This window comes from Alosa sapidissima, chromosome 3 (assembly GCF_018492685.1).
Source record: "Alosa sapidissima isolate fAloSap1 chromosome 3, fAloSap1.pri, whole genome shotgun sequence".
NCBI classification, from domain to species: domain Eukaryota; kingdom Metazoa; phylum Chordata; class Actinopteri; order Clupeiformes; family Clupeidae; genus Alosa; species Alosa sapidissima.
The window spans coordinates 13,086,933-13,106,932 of NC_055959.1; the positions used below are offsets into that span (position 1 = coordinate 13,086,933).

A 20,000-nucleotide genomic window follows, 5' to 3' on the forward strand; every position below is an offset into this window, starting at 1 on the left:
GATGACCATGGTCTGAACAAGAAGTTGTGTGGAATCTTGTGTCAGATAAGGTCTGATCTTCCTAATGTTAAATGGTAATGGTAATGGTAAAGCATAAACCCACATGATTTTGCAATAGAAGCTACATGCTCAGAGAAGTTAAGTCGGTCATCAATTACAACGCTCAAGTTACGTGCCGATCTAGTTGGGGTCAGTGAAGTTGAGTCAAGCTGGATGTTAATCTGTTGGGGAATAGCTGTTTTAGCTGGAAACACCAAAAACTCTGTTTTTGAGAGATTAAGATGAAGGTGCCGATCTTTCATCCAGGCTGAAATATCCTTAAGGCATGCAGAAATCCGGTGGGAAACGCTAGTCATCAGGTGGGAAAGACAGGTAAAGTTGAGTATCGTCTGCATAACAGTGATAGTCAAATCCATGGGAGCGAATGGTCTCACCTAAGGAAGTGGTGTAAATAGAGAAAAGCAAGGGTCCTAATACTGATCCCTGAGGCACACCTGTGGTGAGGTCATGAGACTTAGATAGCTGTCCCTGCCAAGACACGTTGAAAGAACGCCCTTTAAGGTAAGATTCAAACCAGTCAAGAGCTTTTCCAAAAATTCCCAGTTCAGATAGTATAGAAAGGAGAATGGCATGGTTAACAGTATCAAACCCTGCAGATAAATCTAGTAGAATTAATACTGATGACTGAGCAGAGGACTTAGCTACTATCAAAGCTTCAGTCACAGACAGAAGAGCAGTTTCAGTAGAATGACCACTCTTGAAACCAGACTGCATAGGGTCTAGTAGATCATTCTGATGAAGAAAGTCACAAACTTGCTTGAAGACCACTTTCTCCAAAACCTTTGACAACAAAGGAAGAAGGGAGACAGGTCTGTAGTTCTTCAACTCAGTTGGATTAAGTTTACTTTTCTTTAGCAGAGGTGTAACCCTAGCCTGTTTAAAAGAATAAGGAACTATTCCAGAACTGAGTGAAGCATTAAATACATGTGTGACTGCTGGTAGAACAGCGGGTGAGATAGACTGTAGAAGAGTGGGTGGGACAGGATCCAATGGACATGTTGTTGGACGACTTCGCTGAAGCAATTGAGAGACTGGTTCCTCATCAAGAGGAGAGAAAGAGTCCAATGATGCTGTCATACTAACACAAGGCAAAGCCCTCCTTATAGGTGCATCAAACTGAGCACTTATTTTAGCAACTTTTTCAGTGAAAAATGTTGCAAAGTCATCTGCTGACAGTGAAGTAGTTGATGGTATGTGTGTGTGTTTGTGTGCTTGTGTGGGGTGTGTGTGCGTGAATCTACTCTTTCATGAAATCTGTTCTTTCTTTCACAGATCAACTTCATTTTTCTCTTCAACATTGTCAGAATCCTGATGACCAAGCTCAGAGCCTCAACGACATCAGAGACCATTCAGTACAGGTGAGAGTGTCAGTCTGATTGAACACTGAATAACATTGCAAGTAGTATGTGTGTGTGTGTGTGTGTGTGTGTGTGTGTGTGTGTGTGTGCTACCATATCACTCTACCGCACCCACCCCTATCGTGACTGCCGGCGAAAATGCAGAGAAGTTAAGGTTGCAGCTTTAGTGTGTGTGTGTGTGTGTGTGTGTGTGTGTGTGTGTGTGTGTGGAAATTAAAAAAAAAAGCAGTGTATGTGTAGGCATGTTTGTGAACAGTGAACAACTTTGGGTTATTTAGTCCCATGTGTGTGTGTGTGTGTGTGTGTGTGTGTGTGTGTGTGTGTGTGTGTGTGCGTATTGGCTGTGAGTGCTAATACCCTGAGGAGATTTGCATATTAGTCTGCTGTGCACATTTATGCATTCCCTCTGAGAATGCCATTCATTTCTTCCGCTAAACCTCCTAATTATCCCCCTCCCCTTCCTGACAGTTGTCGTGTGATCAGTAAGTGTGACTTTCTGATGATATTATTTAACTAGCGTAATGGCAGGATGTGTTCAATTTATCATTCACAGCCACTAATTAGGAATTGATAATCAGATTCTCCTCCTGTGTAGTGTAATGGCATCATTTGTCAGCCCTGATTGTTTTCTGTCTGTCTCATTCTATCTGTCTGTCTCTCGCTCTAACTCTCTCTTTCCCCCACCGGTAAGGTGCCGTCATGTGTGGTAATTGCATTAACACAGCAGTCAGTCAGTGAGCTATGGCAGTCATAACCCTTTACTCCATCTCTCTCTCTCTCTCTTTCTCTCTCTCTCTCTCTCTTTCTCTCTTTCCCTCTCTCTCTCTCTCTCTCTCTCTCTCTTGCTAGCGTTACCTCCCACCTAATCACTCTCTTTAATTGCCTGCAGTGACGGCACAAAATGGCAGGTGGGATGGATGTGTAAAACACCACAGCTGCCTCTGAAAGAGCCCAGTTGCATAACACATCTACACAGCATTCACCACACATCACTCTGCATCACAGAATTCACACACACACACACACACACACACACACACCTATATAACCAACATTATTATGATTATTATGATTATTTGTATTATTATTATTATTATTGTTATTATTATTATTATTATTATTATTATTATATTGTTATACAGTGATATACTGTTATCAAAACAGCCTGCAGCCTTTATAGATTGCTTATTACACGGCTCTTCACAATGCAAGTAGAACGCTCCACTGACTTGAATGGGATTTCCCAAAGTTCTAGCGGTCATTATTTTCGACTAAAGGACCTCAAAATAATGACCGCTGTAAATGGCAACGGAGTTTGTGCTTCTAATTCAGGTCTTTCATATCACTCCGCAACTACTGGAACTTCATTCAAAAGCAGGGCTTGAAAACGAAATTATTTTTCAAACGTTCCGTTCCGAACGGTTCAGGTAGGCCTATGTTTAACGTTTTCGTTCTTGCATGCGTTCCGCCACCAACATATCTGTCCTGAACCGGTTCGGAACGCAAAATATCGTTCGTTCTTAAAGTTCCGGCAGTGTTTGGCGGGCCTATCAAGTCTATTTTAGTGGACTTTACCTTAAGTATAAGTATATATACTTTTTTGATCCCGTGAGGGAAATTTGGTCTCTGCATTTAACCCAATCGGTGAATTAGTGACTTACAAACAGCACACAGTGAACACACAGTGAGGTGAAGCACACACTAATCCCGGCGCAGTGAGCTGCCTGCTACAACGGCAGCACTCAGGGAGCAGTGAGGGGTTAGGTGCCTTGCTCAAGGGCACTTCAGCCGCGGCCCAATGGTCGGGGCTCGAACCGGCAACCCTCCGGTTACAAGTCCAGAGTGCTAACCAGTGGGCCACGGCTGCCCACTTAGAATAGACGTACTCATTATTTCCGCTTGATTTAGCCTAGCCTTGATTTTACCGTAGCTATGCCCAAAAATAAATCACAGGCGGCATCCGAAAACATTCAGATGGGCTATCCATCCCATAGCCTACAGACTTACTGTAGGCCTAACCTATGTCTATAAATAATTTCTTATCAAAAATATTTCTGGATACGTGCTAAACTCCTTACCTGGTGTAGCCTAAGTTTTATCCATATGGAGATCTTCAAAGGCTTGCGCTATAATTCCAACCCTGTTTATAAACGAACCTGTCTGTTGCTGACAAGGCCTATCTCAAATTTCCCGTTTAACTCTTCTACATATCAAATCCCGACTTTAAAACGACAAGGCGTGGACAGGCAAAATAGGCTATTACGCATAGGCTACAAACAATTTCCAAATCAGTTTCAGTAGCCTACGCTACGAGCTGGCCTAAGATCCGAAGCTCACATTAACAGTGTAGATGCGGGCTTGCTTTTCGCACAACCGGAAATAGTCTCCCTGACATAGGATATGCTTTTGTGAAATTTTATAAAATAGAGCACGAAAGAGAACGGAAAAAAAACGTTATTAACCGGTTTTGTGGATTTCAGAATAACGTTTCTGTTCCGGAACAGTTGAAGACCATTTTGTTTTCATTTCCGTTTTCTGCTCCTCGTAAAATTCCGTTCGTTTTCGGTTTTCGTTTTCGTTCCTTTACCGGTTCGGAGCCCTGTTCAAAAGTAAAAAAAGCAGACGGTTGATCAGCTGTGTTCTAAAGAATGTTTGATTCAAGTTCAGCGTGTGTTGTTGCGAACTATTTGTTTCTCAGCAAAAGCCACGATGAACGGTAACAAATAGGCTATAGCCTAGGCTATGTAGGCTAAAGAGTCATGTTGTGGGGAGTTTATTGTTTCGTTTTGGCAAGTAGCCGTGTAATAAGCGGGATAATGTATAGAATGCCGGTCATTAATGGAAAAATAAGTCCCTTCAGGGCGGAACAGACCCCTCCGCTGCGCGTCGTGATCCGGTTTGCCCTGTTTGACCTATTTTTCCAATAATGACCGGCGTTCTATACATTATCCCTTACTTATAGGTGGGTGCTACACATTGGTGGTTAGTGAGGTTCCCCCTTCACTTTAAAAGTGCTTTGAGTGCCTTAAAAAGTGGTATATAAAATGCAGTGTGTTGTAGTTGTTGAAGTAATTTTTCAGTGATATGTGTGCTGTAATCTGCAGCCGTGTGTTATTACTTGAGTGTGTGTTACCGCAGGATTGCCTTTATGCAGGAAATGCCTTTAATGGATCAAGAATGACTGTGCAGGAATAGAAGTTTAGACATGCACACATACAGACAGGCAGGCATACACACAGGTGTGATTTTGTGCACGCACGCACACACACACACACACACACACACACACACACACACACACACACACACACACACACAGGTTGATTGCTGCAATGGACTGTTCACAGGCCTTCCTAAAAAGACTATTAAACAGCTTCAGGTGATACAAAATGCAGCAGCTAGGATTCTAACATTCCAGTAAGTCACAGAATTGACTTTAAAGCACTATTGCTTGTTTATAAATCAGTAAATGGAGCAGGACCTAAATACTTGTCAGACATGCTTCAGCAGTACACACCTTCTCGTCCTCTCAGGTCCCAGGTGAAAAACCTGCTAGTAAAACCTACAGTTAGAACTAAACATGGTGAAGCAGCTTTTAGCTGCTATGCGGCTCAGCTGTGGAACCAACTTTCGGATGACATCAAAAAGGCCCCAACTGTAGCCAGTTTTAAATCCAAACTGTTCTCAGATGCTTTCTGCTAACTGATGCTTTCTGCTAACTGAATTACAAATTCTGAATCTGCCTTGATAATTATTCTACCTTGTCTTTTATTACTTTTTTTACTACTTTTGCCTTTGTTTTTGCTTACTAATTATTCTTTATTTTTAAATGATTTTACCTTGTGTTTTATGTTTTCTTTTTATTATGATCTATACCTTTTAACGATTCTTTGACTATATTGCCCTTCTATGCTTTTATTTGTTATTATTGTTTGGTTTTGTTTATGTAAAGCACATTGAATGACCTCTGTGTATTAAATGCGCTATATAAATAAACTTGACTTGACTTGACTTGACACACACACACACACACACACACATGAATTGTGACATAGTAATTCTAGATTTGTAGGCAAGCACAAACACACACAATAGGACCACAGTGAGTTCTGATTAAAATAGGATTTGACGTCTAAAACAAAACTACAATCATTGGGAGTGGCACCAAAGAAACAGGGAATAAATAATTTTAAAACTCCTGTCAAATCTGCATGCTCTTGTCTTGAAGTTATAGGTGCGCTTCTGAAACGCAGTTAAGTGTAAGTGAAAGGTGCAGGAAAAGCACATTTATTTCTTATTCATAAATGCTTCACGTAACTGAATAATTACAGAACAAAGATCATCATCATCATCATAGAACACAGTGGGGCAATCATATGGATCTCTTTAAGCTGGAGATGAGTAGATCATAATGTACACGTTACACACATTCATACATAAAGGAACAAACACACAAATACTTCAGCTCAAATGTGAACTATATTTAGACATGGGTAACATTAACTATCCAGGTCAATGTGTGTGTGTGTGTGTGTGTGTGTGTGTGTGTGTGTGTGTGTGTGCGCGCGCACGCATACTGTATGCATGTAAGTATGTACTGTATCTGGGGAGATGGGTAAGCATTTGGTCTAAAACATGTCACAGATGGTGGGCACCTGTGTTCCTCTTCTTCCCTGCTGAGTAGTGTGAGGATGATGCTGCTAATGGTCAGACTGTTATAATGTGATTTTGTCTTATGCATAAAGTATCACTTTGGCACTGGTCATAGTTTTCCATGACACCCAGTATGCTGTGAATTGCATGTTGTCAGCTGACCACAATGCTGGTTGGCTCACCAAAGCCAAAGTAATAATTTCACTTTTCAGACAGCATATCAAATATATATATTACTTTCTATTGTGGCAGGCTTTGCATTTATTTCAGTCAGGACGACTCTTGTCTTGTAACAATTCCTAATTTTGTAAGTGTTGAAAAACATAAAAAGATGTAAAGTGCCTAGTGGTCAAACGTGTTTTGTTTTTTGTTTTTAACAGTAGTTTGTTGCTTATCTACTTGTGTATGCTATGTCAAAAGGCTAGCTATCCAGCTAAATATAACATATCTTAGCATCAGTACATATGCAACCAAATTCCATCAGCTGTTTATTCACAACAAAAAGAGTCCCAAATGTGAACTCTCCTGTGTCTTTTCCCCCAACAGGAAAGCTGTGAAGGCCACTCTAGTACTCTTGCCGCTCCTGGGCATCACCTACATGCTGTTCTTTGTCAACCCGGGTGAAGACGAGATCTCCCAGATCGTTTTCATCTACTTCAACTCCTTTCTAGAGTCCTTCCAGGTACAGTAGCACCAACGAAAAGGCCAATCACCAAACCACTTTGCTGTGGTAGTAATGTGCTGTTTTCTTTTGGATATTTTTGAAAACACTTGTAAAGCACTCAGAGTTTCAAAGTTGCCAAGTCACTTGATAAAGAAAACCAAGAGTACTCTCACAAGGAGCACAGATAGACCCTTTCAGTCTGTTCAAAGAGGGTTTCCAATTGAAATGTTCAAAATCAATGTAGATAAGTTGTAATGAAAATGTATTCGACTTTAGCGTAGTGCTCTACAAAATGTCAGCTGGTTTACTGATTAGTTGGACCAAATATGTGGCAGGACTTTTACTTTCTGAAGGCTGGTTTCCCATTTCTGACAAGGAACCCAAGCTCACCATGGCCTTTGATAGGGCTGGGCGATATGGACCAAAAGTCATATCCCGATATATTTAGGTTGAATATCGATATACGATATATATCCTGATATTTTTTCCGCAAAGTTAGAGCTGTAAAATTAAATGTTCAGTCAAATATGAGTAGTTTTATTGAAAACTCACTACTCAAATAACAATAAAATGTAAACATAAAACTGGAGTGCCTTTTTTGAAATCAAAGCTCCGTAAGGTGCACATTTAAATAAAAAAAATATCTTAAATAAAAATAGCCTATAAAATAAAATAGGCCAATCTTTTTCTGAAATAAATATATTTATATGAGAAAAGTAGCGTGCAGTTTCACGGCAGTGCAGAGAGCTCGGGTCAGCGGCTTGCATGGAGCAAGGATCACGGCGCAAATTTGAACTATATCGATATATGCAATATGGTCTAATTCCATATCGCATTTTAAAATATATCGATATATCTTTTATATCGATATATCGCCCAGTCCTAGCCTTTGACTAAGCACATATCAGCTTTTTTAGTTCTCCTTTAGTCCAGGTTGGTCTTGTCACACTCTCTCTCTCTTGTCACTCTCTCTCTCTCTCCTCTCCTTGGTGTTTGTTAAAAAGGACCCCTGTGCTATAAACCCACACAGAGTAGCCTCTGAACTGTGCTGTTACACCTCAAATTGGATCCATCTTCTCCATCACATCTCACTATCACGCTATCACAAAGAGAAGTATCAAGTTGATTCAACCCACACAGAGTAACCTCTGAACTGTGCTGTTACACCTCAAATTGGATCCATCTTCTCCAACACATCTCACTATCACGCTATCACAAAGAGAAGTATCAAGTTGATACACATCCCCATTAATAACATTCATGAAATAAGTTTAGTTGTTGATATAGCAAGGGAGCTTTTACTGATAGTGGAAGGGTGTTACCCAAAGAAGAGAAAAGAACAAGAAAAGACAAATGAAGAAAGTTCCTTCTGACAGACAAACTACAGAGCTGCCAATCTCAATGCTTGCAGTGGGCATTGTGAATAGCCAGATGGCTGAAACGCCTGCTCTTGCTTTCTATTAAAACTAGTTGCTCCTTTTTGCAAAACTTTGTCTAGTTCACTTCACTTCAGAGTACAAACCACTTACAGCCTCTTCTTCCCATTACATTGTCACAACATTGGCATATTTCCTGATAATACCTTGTCAATGAGGCTACATTGTTAAATAGGGAAAACCCTGTTATAATCACCAGGTTTGGGTATTGGAGCTTACCGACTGTGCATCTTCAGTTTTAACTTGACATGAAGTCAGCATCCCATAGCCTACTTCGTTGGAATTTGTCCATTTCTTTCCAACTTTACCAAAGTCATCCAGACACCTGCACTATTGTCGAACAGCATTGTTTATATTCTCCCATCTCTGATGCATTTGTAATGGTGGCTGATATTGTTATGCCAGTCTGTATTCGAAACTGCAGATGTCAGACAGCTTTGTTATAGATAAATTGATTGAATTTCAGTGGTGGAGGAAGTACTGAATCTCAGTACTTAAGTAAAAGTACAAATACACAGAGAAATATTTACTTTAGTAAAAGTAAAAGTACCACAATGACAACCCTACTTAAGTAAAAGTAAAAAGTACCTGCTTTTAAATGTACTTTAAGTATTAAAAGTAAAAGTATTTGCATAATGATTTATTCTCTTAATATCTATATTCTAAAAGAAAAATTAGTATGGGCTGTGGCATTTTAATTAAGCTAGTTTTAGGTTATACTCGACAAGATAGTTTTAAGCTAATGCAATTGTGCTTACCATCTGTGGCCCAGTTTACATTCTGACCTACAATTCTAGAGACTGTAATTCTGGTTATCTACTAGGGTGATCTGCTGAGTATATCATTCAGCAAAACACGAGAGCCTGAAGTTTAACGGGGTAGACCAGGGAAACGTCTGGTGGATCGTAATGCCAATTCTGCTGATTGAACAGAAAAGTTGCTGAGAAAGGTGTCTATGATTAGGTTCAGTTTCACTTCCGCAGACGCACATAGACATTGAATAGACATTGAATAGACATTTCTACCCCCCAATTGTAGGCTATGCCTCTTTATTTGATCACACACAATTAAGAATTAAGATTTTTTTTCGGCCAGCGGTTCTATAATAGTCTACCATTCATTTGTGCCGCAAATGATCAGACGTGTGACAGAAGCATGGGCATAGCCTGTAACTTCGCTGAACCGCGGATAGCAATCTCATCGGAGAGGAGGCCCTAACGCTGCAGATAACAGACAGAGAAACACAGTTGCATGTCCAGTGTAGCCATGGGTCTGGTGAATATGGCCTACCGAATGCAGATGGCTACAAGCTCACGCTTTGCCTGGTCTAGACTAGAAGCTTATGTTTCAAAGATTTAGAAGCTGGGCACGTAGCGCTCCAGAATAGCAACCCCGCCCCATACGCGGGTTGCTATTCTGGTAATTGCATTGTTTCAAAAATTAGTGAAATACGTCTGGCATGACCAGATATTTTGAAAATAATTTAAATAACACAAAAGAACAATATAAGGAACGGGCTGCGGTTGATGATGGGAGCAGCCAGGTTTTCTTTTCTTGCGATCCTTCACATCGAAAGCGACATTACGGCCAAACTGATGAGGCATGCAGGACGCAAAAAATGAAAATTACTGTTGCACTAGTATGGACATCTTGCTGTGCCAAGGTTGCAATAAAGGTTGCCTAAATGCTATGTATATAAATGTCCTGTCAGCTTACTAATTGGTTTTGCGTTGTGTGTAGATTTGGACTTTTTATACCACTTTGTTTAAACAACAAAGTGACGAAGCCTTGTTCACCTGTTTGGAACTGGCTGGTGAATGTGACGCGCGTAGGCCTGGCTAGATGACCCATTTTGTGTATCTAGGCCTACTGATCACTGTGAATTACTTTTTTTCGTGTCATTGGATTACAGCAAAATATGAATATTTTTTTCTTAACATGTCTTAACGTAATGGCGTGATTGCGCTTCGTTTCTGTGTTTGGAGAGGCATCAGACTGTAGGTGAACACTTCCTTTGATTCTTGGAGTTCTCTCCATGATTTAGGTCTGCCCTGCACTCAATAGCCTACAGTTTGGAGTTTACTTACTTTGCCTTTGTAGAATTTGAGTTTTCAATGTATCGTTCTCCTTAAGCTAAGCATACATGAACCGATGCATCTTGTTATTTAAAACTCCACTCTGCTAGGTGGCTCGCATGCCAGCAGCACTCTTGAGGCGTCGGAGGTTTACCAAAGTTCCACAAGCACAGCTAGCTAGCATCCGTTACACTAGGCTATATAGTTCGTTTTTAATAGCAAACAGAAATGTCAAGATGGCAACAGGTCATTACATTATTTAATTGACAAAATATGATTGTACAAAATATTCAATCAATGTGGCACAAATGAGGCTAGAGGCGGTGGATTAATTTATCAAAAGTGAGCAGCAACCAGACTCTATGGGCTAAGCCCCGAATGTTTTCAACTGCTAGGCGACACCCCTGTCTATTGCGTTTCAAGAGAACCGTGCTGCATTGGATTTCATAAGGAGGAATTGTTAAATTGTTACAATGTAATTATATATATATCTTTATTTAGCATGTTTGTTTTCTCCATGTGCTCATGCTGTGTTCCCCAAGTGGTAGGCCAGGCCAGCTGCTACAATTTTTTATTTTTTTTTGTCTGCCCCCCCTGGCTCGAATGTCAAACTCCGCCTATGCCCCGCCCCCTGGTAAAACAAACGTGTTTGTCAGAGAGAAAAAAAATCTGACCATAAAATGTATCGTAAAAAGGAACAATGGTGTTGTAGAAATGTACTTCGTTTTGTACTTCGTTACATTCCACCACTGTTAAATTTTGAGAAGCAGCTGACTTTCTTTCTCAACAGTGAGTTAAAGGATAATTCCAGTATTTAGCACTTTGAGTCCCTTTTCTGGTTTGTTTTGGATGAACTAGAGTGGTCGGCACCGAAATTTTGACGATGGGTCCTGTCTCGACTTTCTGACGCGCTTTGAATCGCCTTTGACTGTTTCAGAGTGGCTGGCTATGGGCATGCACAAACATGTCCTTAAAACAACCCTTAACGTTCGTTTTTAAAACTGTGCAACTCACTGAGTGGTTAGTGATGTTTGTTGATGTTCCAAAACAAGTAGTGTAGCGAAATACAGTTTCTGTCGTGTTTTATTTAGCATTTTGTAAAATCCCATTGATTTCTGTTGGAAGACTCATTGCACTCATTACTGTGCTACCGGAAGGTCTGTTTACATTTGGTTGTTTTTGGTGTGTCTTTTACTGTCTATGCTTCAGACTCAAATATTGAGCGGAAGTTTATATGCGGTTGTGAGGTATCTGAAAAAATAGTTACATGATAGCAAATAACACAGATTGAAATCATACATTGCGCCGATATATTTGTTTTTAATAATCAACGAACACCACTAACCACTAGGTGAGTTGCACAGTTTTGAAAACGAATGTTAACGAATGTTGTTTTAAGGACATGTTTGTGCATGCCAGCCACTCTGAACAGTCAAAGGCGATTCAAAACGAGTCAGAAAGTCGAGACAGGACCCATCGTCAAAATTTCTGTGTGGACTACTCTAGTTCAGTGCTAAATACCGGAATTATCCTTTAATTATGAATCTAAACACCTCAAGCACGTCTTGACTCTTTATAAACAAACTTCAGAGCAAAAGTGACATTTTGTAAAGTCAGTTCTTTGTTAGGCTATGTGATGACACACCATGTAGGTCATTTGCTATTCAGTTCGCCTTGCTTGCAAATTACATTTTCAAAATCAAAGACTAGTTTGTTTTCTTTCTGGATTTAAATGGCATTCAGAAGGTAAATGGGAAAGTCCACCTTCCACGTTTTCAAATCAACCTAAATTAACGAGGTGATGGATCAGTCTGGTTCTATTTTAAAATCACGCCTCTTTTATAAGGCTGCCTTGATTTCGACCTTGCTCGCTATGGGTGTGACAGAAGCGGGAATGGGAGAATGCGCATAACTGAAAAGTGTGTAAAAAGGGCTTAGAGAATTCGGCCCCAAGTCCTCAAGGCTTGTAAAAGTGTAAAATCCCACTGACCCACTGACCTAATACATTGATGCACTCCCAGTGCCACCTGTTAATTAATGCACATATTGCATGAGTACTGGCAGATACATGTGTATTGGTATTCAGTACTTCACCCGTGTAAGTTAGCCTGAGGCTGGCTCACTGCTTTTGCTTTCAACCACACTCCCCAATGAAAATGTACAGTATGACTCTACAAGACATGGCCATAGGGATGTGTGATTGTGTCTGAAAGGGGGAATCAGCATTAGTCAGATAAAGAGCCATAAGATCAAACACAGGCCTAAGAGGGACGACTGTCTACAGACTGCCATTGTTCTGATTTCATTAAGTGGGGATTTCACTACCTTTTATAGTGGACTGGAGTTCAAATGAATGTGTATGATCAATGTGTATGATCAAAGCTGAGATGCTGTTTATGTCTTTAGATGGTTAACTCTCTCTCTCTCTCTCCCCCACAGGGCTTTTTTGTATCTGTGTTTTACTGCTTTCTGAACAGTGAGGTAAGCAATTTCATAATCCTCCTTTCAGTCTCTCTCTCTCTCTCTCTCTCTCTCTCTCTCCGTTTTTCCACCACCCCCACAACCACTACCACCTTTCTTCAATTTCTTCTAAGGAGGATATTGGAAACACATCCTCTCCCTTCGTCCACTGAAAGGCTAAACTGCCCTAAAAGCAGCCCAGTTAAATTAGGCCATGCAGATTGCCAAGGCTGGACAGCAGAATCAATAAGCCCACTCCGAACTACACCCCAACTCCAACACCCCTGTCCTGTAGTCAATAGGCAGTTAAAATGGCCGACCGCTATAAAATATTTATTGTGGCCAGGTCTAAATCTGGCAGGAATTACACGCTTTTCTGTTCTCCCTGAGGAGAAGTACTCTTCAGAAAGAGTTGACAGTGCTGTGCAACTACAACAACAGGGATGGTTTGCAAGAGCACAGTTTTTTTCTATCACGCAGTTGCAAAGAATAGAGCTGTCCTCTCACATGACCTCCAGGAAATATATGTACAATCAGGAACAGATTTCAAACGGATTGGAGTGTTCAGATATGAAGCTCACAGGCCGACATTGCATGGGTGAGAGATGTTCCCACATGCAGTAAATACTCTGGGTGGTTTAAAACCTGTTGAGGTCACAATATGTGATCAGAATGTTTGCGAACCTAGAGTTCCGCATTATGATGCAACAATTATCCTCAGAGATAAAGGGGTGGGTGGTGAAAGGGTTGAGCTTGCAGTGCAGGAGGTGGGGTATGTATGCAGATGCGCAGTGCATATTTTTGTATTGCTACTGCATGTGCTGGGTTGCATCTTGCAACACTAATGAAAGAGTGGAGCGCAACATACAGGAAAACCGCAAAGAATACAAAACAGCAGCTCCCTGTGCACAGCTTCAGTGTGTTGGTTGTATGCCCATGCCTTTGCCTCATGACTCCAGCATCAGCGCTAATGGACAGCAGCTTGTGAATTTCCTCATCTTTCCTGCACGACGTTGTTGTTCTTGAAGATGTCTTGTATTGAATGTAAAATGGCAATTCTGCTTTGCCCTGACATTTAAGCATTTTCAGTTTTGTGCCATGCAGGCATATTAAAGAAAGGCCATCAACACAGCCCCTCACCTGATGTGAATCTCACCCATTATTGCTCACCTATGCTCACTTGTGCGGCACCTGCAATTTGCAATTAGTACTAGGGGTTTAATTTTTTGTCATAGCCACTTGAATTTGGTTTAGATGTATCTCAATAAAGCTTACTTTGAATGCCAAAGGCTCCCAGCATTGAGCTTTGACTAAACTGAATTTGCCAAGTGCTAAAGGCAGGTTGTGAGCGTTTCCTCAAATGGCATTCATTTTGGGAGCTCATTTTGTCAGTCATTGGCAGTGCACATCAAGGAATAACGTAGTTTCTGTGGAAAGAAATGATGATTGAGTATCTAGCAATTTCACACAGGTTATTTAGTCTCTAACATTTAAAGTACGGCTTAAATATAACCATCAATTTCAGCTTGTCAGATTCAAATTTATCGTTAACACTGAAAAAGTGTCAAGTGAAACACTGCCGGTGAAATTTAGTTCATTTTCAGAGGTGAATAAAATACATATTACAGGATGCCAAAGAGATGGTTGCCATTTTTAAACCTAGAGTTTTAGCTATCTGTCACCATCAGCCAATTGCATCCACCATAAATCTGTGCCATGTCTCGCCACCCTTTCAGCAGATGAGAGTAATCTCAACCTACTTCTTACAAGTCTCCCAACCCAAGATCTGTTGAGATGACACGCCCATTAACCTTTGACCTCTACTCCAAAACACACGCCCTCAACGTGCCAGTTCAGCTAAAGCAAATAGTCTGGTGCAGAGGTGGTGCAGAGTTCACCATTTAAAACCCCAGCTCTGATTCAGTATGCTCCCTCGAGACAGATTCTCTCTGTTTGCCTCAACACCCCCATGGTCAGCAAACCCAAATGGCAATCGATCGCTAACGTTACTGGGGTCTCTCTGAGATCACAGCTGCAATAGACATGACTGGCAGTTTCATGAGTGTGGCCTGCACTCACTGGATTTTCATACCCTTTAAATATGCACTCTATTGGTTGTCCCTGAATGCACGACCTGATTGTCCCTGAAAGAAAATGGTTTCAGGAGAAAGAGAGGGATTTTATCAGTGGAGAGAGAAGAGTCTGCGAGGAAGGAAGCCACCTCACATTGAGACACACAGCGGCCTTTACAGTAGGAACACAGCGAGTTTTGTGGAAGATGAGACAATGGCAGGTCGCACACTGTTCTCAGAGGAGGATGAAGAGATTGTGCTTCTGCAGGCAATGTTTGGGATTCAAAGGCCGAAACTCATGTATGGCATCCCCGTCATTCCCTACCCATGGCTCAAAGATGTCATTTTGACTGACACAAAGCTTTTAAGATTGATTCCACAGGTTTTTTTCCTTCTTTCACTATAGACCCTAAGCACTTTAAGTGCAAAAATGTTCCTATGAGACCAAATGAGGTTTCTGTGGGTTTCTGTGTTGTGTCTTTATGTCTACTGCCAGGGAGAGGATAAACAAACCTCTCTGATGCCAATGGTTAAATGAGTCAGTGGAAGACAGTTTAAGGTTTCAGTGGTTTTCCCAGAGTCACCCAGATTGGCGTCTGGCTCAGATGCGGTTCGTATCTGGCACACAGTCCACAGCCTCCTGGGGACTCCTTTCATTGATTAGCCGTGAAAAGTGCTTTTTCATATGCTGAAGTGCTCTCGGTGAGTGACAGGCTCTGATTAAGTGAATGCCCGCACTCTCTCTCTCCCTCCCTCTCCCCTCTCCACACCCCATCTTCACCTTGGCCACAGTTGCTGGTGATGTCATTCCATTTAAAAAAGCCGGGGCTCCTCCTGAAGGGAAACACTGCTATTTTTATCTTTAAACAGATAAGAAGCTCTCAAACCCAACATGAAATGAAACCTGAACATGATCAGCCTCAGTGGTAGTGGAATAGCTGAAGCATGCTAGATAACATGGAGAGGGAAAAACGTGGAGGATTGAAAAAGGCTTGTTGACCTTGGGTGGATGGTATAAGCTTGGTGCCCCATGTCCTTTCTCTTCCTGTGACACATTCCGGTATACGGCCCCCGGCAAGGTAAATGTTAAATACGCAAACCATGCGGAGTGGTCAAACTGACAAGCTGTCATCTGGCTACCTGAGAAGACCCTCAAATCACCGCTGCTTCGAAAGGAAAAGAGCAGAGCAGGCTCCCAGCATGCATCTGGGTCATGGCAACCTTTGACTCCCTGCAAAAGGAGTCGTGAGGTTTTACATTTTAAATGAATGTGACATTTACACCAGAGGCTCCTCGGGCTACTGGGAGAGAGTGTCGACAGAAAGCCAGAAAGAGTAATTATTTTAGTTCTACTCACTTAGCATATGAAGTAGAGAACAATGTGGAGCTGATCAGCATAATGTTTTGGGTATGCAGGGTGTCTAAGGCCCAGCGTGTGCTGAATGCATGCGTAATCGAGGGCTTTATCATGAATGAACATGGAGCTGCCGTCTTCAGGGGTCTGGCAGCAAGAAAAAGGAATTTGTGTGCATTAATTAAAATGTGTTGTTTTGTTCTTGTGCATGTCCAATGTGTGTGTGTGCGTGTGTGTGTGTGTGTGTGATGTCGCTTCAAAGGAACCAGCTTCTCTTTTCCCTCAATACTTTCTCTTTCTTGCTCTATGTCTGGCTTTCTCTCTCTGTCTCATACACACCAATACATCCACATACTGTACTGTATGCATGCAAGTGCCTACAAACACACACACACACACACACATACACACACACACACACAGAGTGAGATACATGAAAAAACAGATCTTTTTAGGTCAACAAAGAATGCCCAGATGTAAAAAGCTGAATTGTAGATACAATAGTTCAATGTTGGGTACAATTTTATGAAGAAGTCCATCTTCATTTTCACTTTCCTCTCCCTTGAGGATACCTCGCAACAGAAAACAGTTATGTCCAATGATGACAAATACTTATATACTATATATATACTATACTATATATACTATACTATACTATACTATACTATACTATATAGTTTATGCTTACAGTTCCTCGACTGCTGCTGAATCGGAGGCAATGGCACCACAGATCCAAAGCCCAATTAAAGCCTGCACAGACGTGATAAAGGCCGGTACACCCTGCCTGCTAGAACAGTTAGGACCACTGGGTTAAAGTTCAGGATTTTGGACATAGGACCTCATTTCCAAGTAAGCAAGTGTGATATTTATCAGTGGAGACCGTTTTCAACACGTTTCATCCAGTCCTTCTAATTGCAGAGTTTGCAGATGCTAAGCTAGCGCAAGTCAACGGTATGCGTTAGCCTGCCACTAAAAACAGTCTCATTAAAAAACATTCAAGGTCTTTTGAGTTATTGCTTTATTTCACAATTCCTGACGTTCAAAGGAAATTTCTCTGACCTCCAATTACAAACAGAATATGCTTTCCACCTTCAGAGCTGAAAAGGAGCTACAGTAATAAAAAATGATTAGCTGTGAATCTCATCCAAAACCCAATGTTCACATAACAACAGCTCAATAGGTTCTTTCACTAAACTATTAAATGAACACAGCGCACTTGACTGTTAAAAGCCTGTCCTGTTGGTCCCAGTATGTTTGAAAGAGTTAGAGCAGTGGTAAAGATATAAGGGAGGGAAAATCCTCCTGTTCATCGCGCCCCACCTGTCATGTCTCTATTCCCCCCTAGTGGGGTCCTCCCCACACTTTGAGAACCACTGGATTAAAGTGAGGTTAAGTGATTTGTAGGTCAGGACTACAAGAGAGAAACCTGCTCCATTGATCAGGACATGGAACACTTTCACATGATTGATGCACATGAGGAGATACGGGCACACAGCAGAGGGCTCGTCAAGCTGCTCACTAATCCAGTATGACATGATGTCCATCACAAACATCGAGGCAGAACTAGAGCACCTGCGTCTGTTGCTTCTGCTTATAACTCTTCTTTCTTCAGGTGTTTTTTACATTAGTGATTTTTACACCACAGTGCCATCCATGTTAATCATTTCTTGCTAAAATAGCTTTACAGTAAACATATGAACAGGTCCGCTCCTACGCTATTTTGGGCCGGGGAGCAACGTCACACACTGAGCCCCCCTCATCATCCACCTTCTTTGGGTTTTCTGCCTCTTTTTTGTATTGTCTATGCTCTTGCTCTGTTTATGTTCTTTTCTTTTCTGGCTACTGGATTTGTTTACAGACATTTTTTCCACTAGTTTAGCCTAACAAGAACAGAATCTCTTGATCCCACGTCTTGACTCTTGCCGAAGGGCTAACATACTATACCCCATGGGGGAGGGGGAACTTTTGATACATTTTTTTAAATAAATCGTTATCAGCCAATAGGGAAACTGCTAGATGCAAAATGCAACATACAGTACAGGGCCTCTTTCTGACTTTAAAGACATAATTTATGACTTTAATATATTACTGTATATGTGACATTCTATACTATATTTATTTATGAACCTTTTCCCCTCCTCAGGTTCGGTCTGCAGTTCGGAAAAGGTGGCACCGTTGGCAGGACAAACACTCAATCCGTGCACGTGTGGCACGCGCCATGTCCATCCCGACCTCGCCAACTCGCGTCAGCTTCCACAGCATCAAGCAGTCATCGGCCGTGTGAGGAAGAAGGTTCTGGGCTGGGCTGGCTGGACGACTGGCGGCTATGGCCTCTTTGGTCTTCTGGTTCCACTGCACCACCACGCCTCCTCGACAGCCTACACTGCACACACCTCCGGCTCTCTTCGTCACATTGCGTTGCGTCACGTCATGTCATGTCATGTCAAGTTGTTGCTTCGTCCTGCTAAGCTAATGGGAGACCATGAAACAAACAAAAAAAAAACATACAGGTCCATACAGGGTACACAATTTTCCAGTCAGTAACAATTTACAACATTGGACGACAGTAGAACGGAGATGTGGCACACATACTGTACGAGACACACGACTTGTTTTGGTGGAATCTCAAGAGTCAAAAGGCTTTTTGGATCAGTAGAAGGGTCAGAAAGTAACTGTTTCATCTGTTGTCTTGCGGCTGTGAGAATGAGAATGGGACTTGATTGACCCGACAGATTGTAGGAGTCAAAGAAATGATCTGTTAACGGTTTAGCTCTCCAGGGATGTTGGCAGGGGATTCTGTCAACTGGCAGCAATCAAAAGTTCAATTTCCTCTGGTCCGTTTCAGTTCCTTAATGACCTCCACCTCTGGCCACAGCAGAAGCTGGGACACAGTTTGTCACCCGGCGGAGACTTAAAATGACAAGGTCTAAGAGGAAGAGAAACAAATGACTGAGCCAGAAGGTGCAGAAAGACATCTATAGTGGTAAAATACACAAACCCATCTTGCTCACATTTTACGCTGAATTGAGTCTTGACTAAGGGGCTGTGATTTATGTGAGAGTCTTTGTTGCCACTGTGGAAATCACACCTTTGGAATCTGTCAGAGGTCCATGTTTGCAGAGGCCAAATTGGATGGTGCAAAGACTCATCCAACAGATTTGCTTACTATTATAACTGCTATTTATGCTGAACTTTTTTTCCCCTCTCTGGTCGGTGCAGGCTACTGCCCTTTGTTCTCGCGTCACTCAGTAATATGTGTCTTTGAAGTATTATACATTTATTCCCCTCGGTACAGAACTGTGTGTACAGTGTTATAAATCTGATTTGACATCAGAAAGCTGTTTTATTTTATTTTTTTGTCAGATGATGACAACCCAAGGATGTCGCTATCCAGCACTTTACCTGCAGGAGGCAAGCTTTCTGTACAGGTGTGATGTCTTGACAACATCTGTGTCCAGGGTCTTCATAACACATCCGTAAGCATTTATAGAGGGGAGTAATCTTTGTGTGGGTATGAACCACCTATGATAGTGTTTGGGGGGTGGGGGGCGGGGGTTAAGGAACGGATATAAATTGGCAGAGTTTTGACAAAAAAGTTGTCTCTAATGTACAGTAGAACAAGCAAGCTACACATCTACAGTATAAAAGCAAATGAAAGCTAATTATGTTTATGTTCATGTACTACTACAGTATGCTTATGAATGTGTTATAAAGTCTCTAGGTATCCTTCAAATAAAGTGTTGATAAACATCTTCCACTTCCCCCAGACCGATGCCAACCCTTTCCTATAAGCCCTTTCCAACGGGAACTCAGAAAATTGCGTATCAAACCTCAAACTACAGGTTGCCTTGTTTGTCACTCTTTTATT

The 20,000-nt window shown here is 41.6% G+C and overlaps 1 protein-coding gene across 4 annotated transcripts in view; it reads left to right on the forward strand.

Moving 5' to 3' along the window:
- crhr1 (corticotropin releasing hormone receptor 1) overlaps nt 1–20,000 on the forward strand; it is a 151,371-nt gene that overhangs the window by 125,182 nt on the left and 6,189 nt on the right. The window contains exons 12-16 of one of the 4 annotated variants that reach the window (XR_006030702.1): nt 1,333–1,418; nt 6,618–6,753; nt 12,686–12,727; nt 18,276–19,608; nt 19,900–20,000. The exon at nt 19,900–20,000 is cut by the window's right edge and continues 6,189 nt beyond it. Coding sequence is in view for 1 of the 4 variants with exons in the window: in XM_042085736.1 (XP_041941670.1) it covers nt 1,333–1,418; nt 6,618–6,753; nt 12,686–12,727; nt 18,276–18,416 (405 nt within the window). In the remaining 3 variants the exon portion in view is untranslated. Of the gene's footprint in view, nt 1–1,332; nt 1,419–6,617; nt 6,754–12,685; nt 12,728–18,275 lie in introns of all 4 variants that reach the window. The other 3 variants (XR_006030703.1, XR_006030701.1, XM_042085736.1) reach the window with 3 other exon arrangements.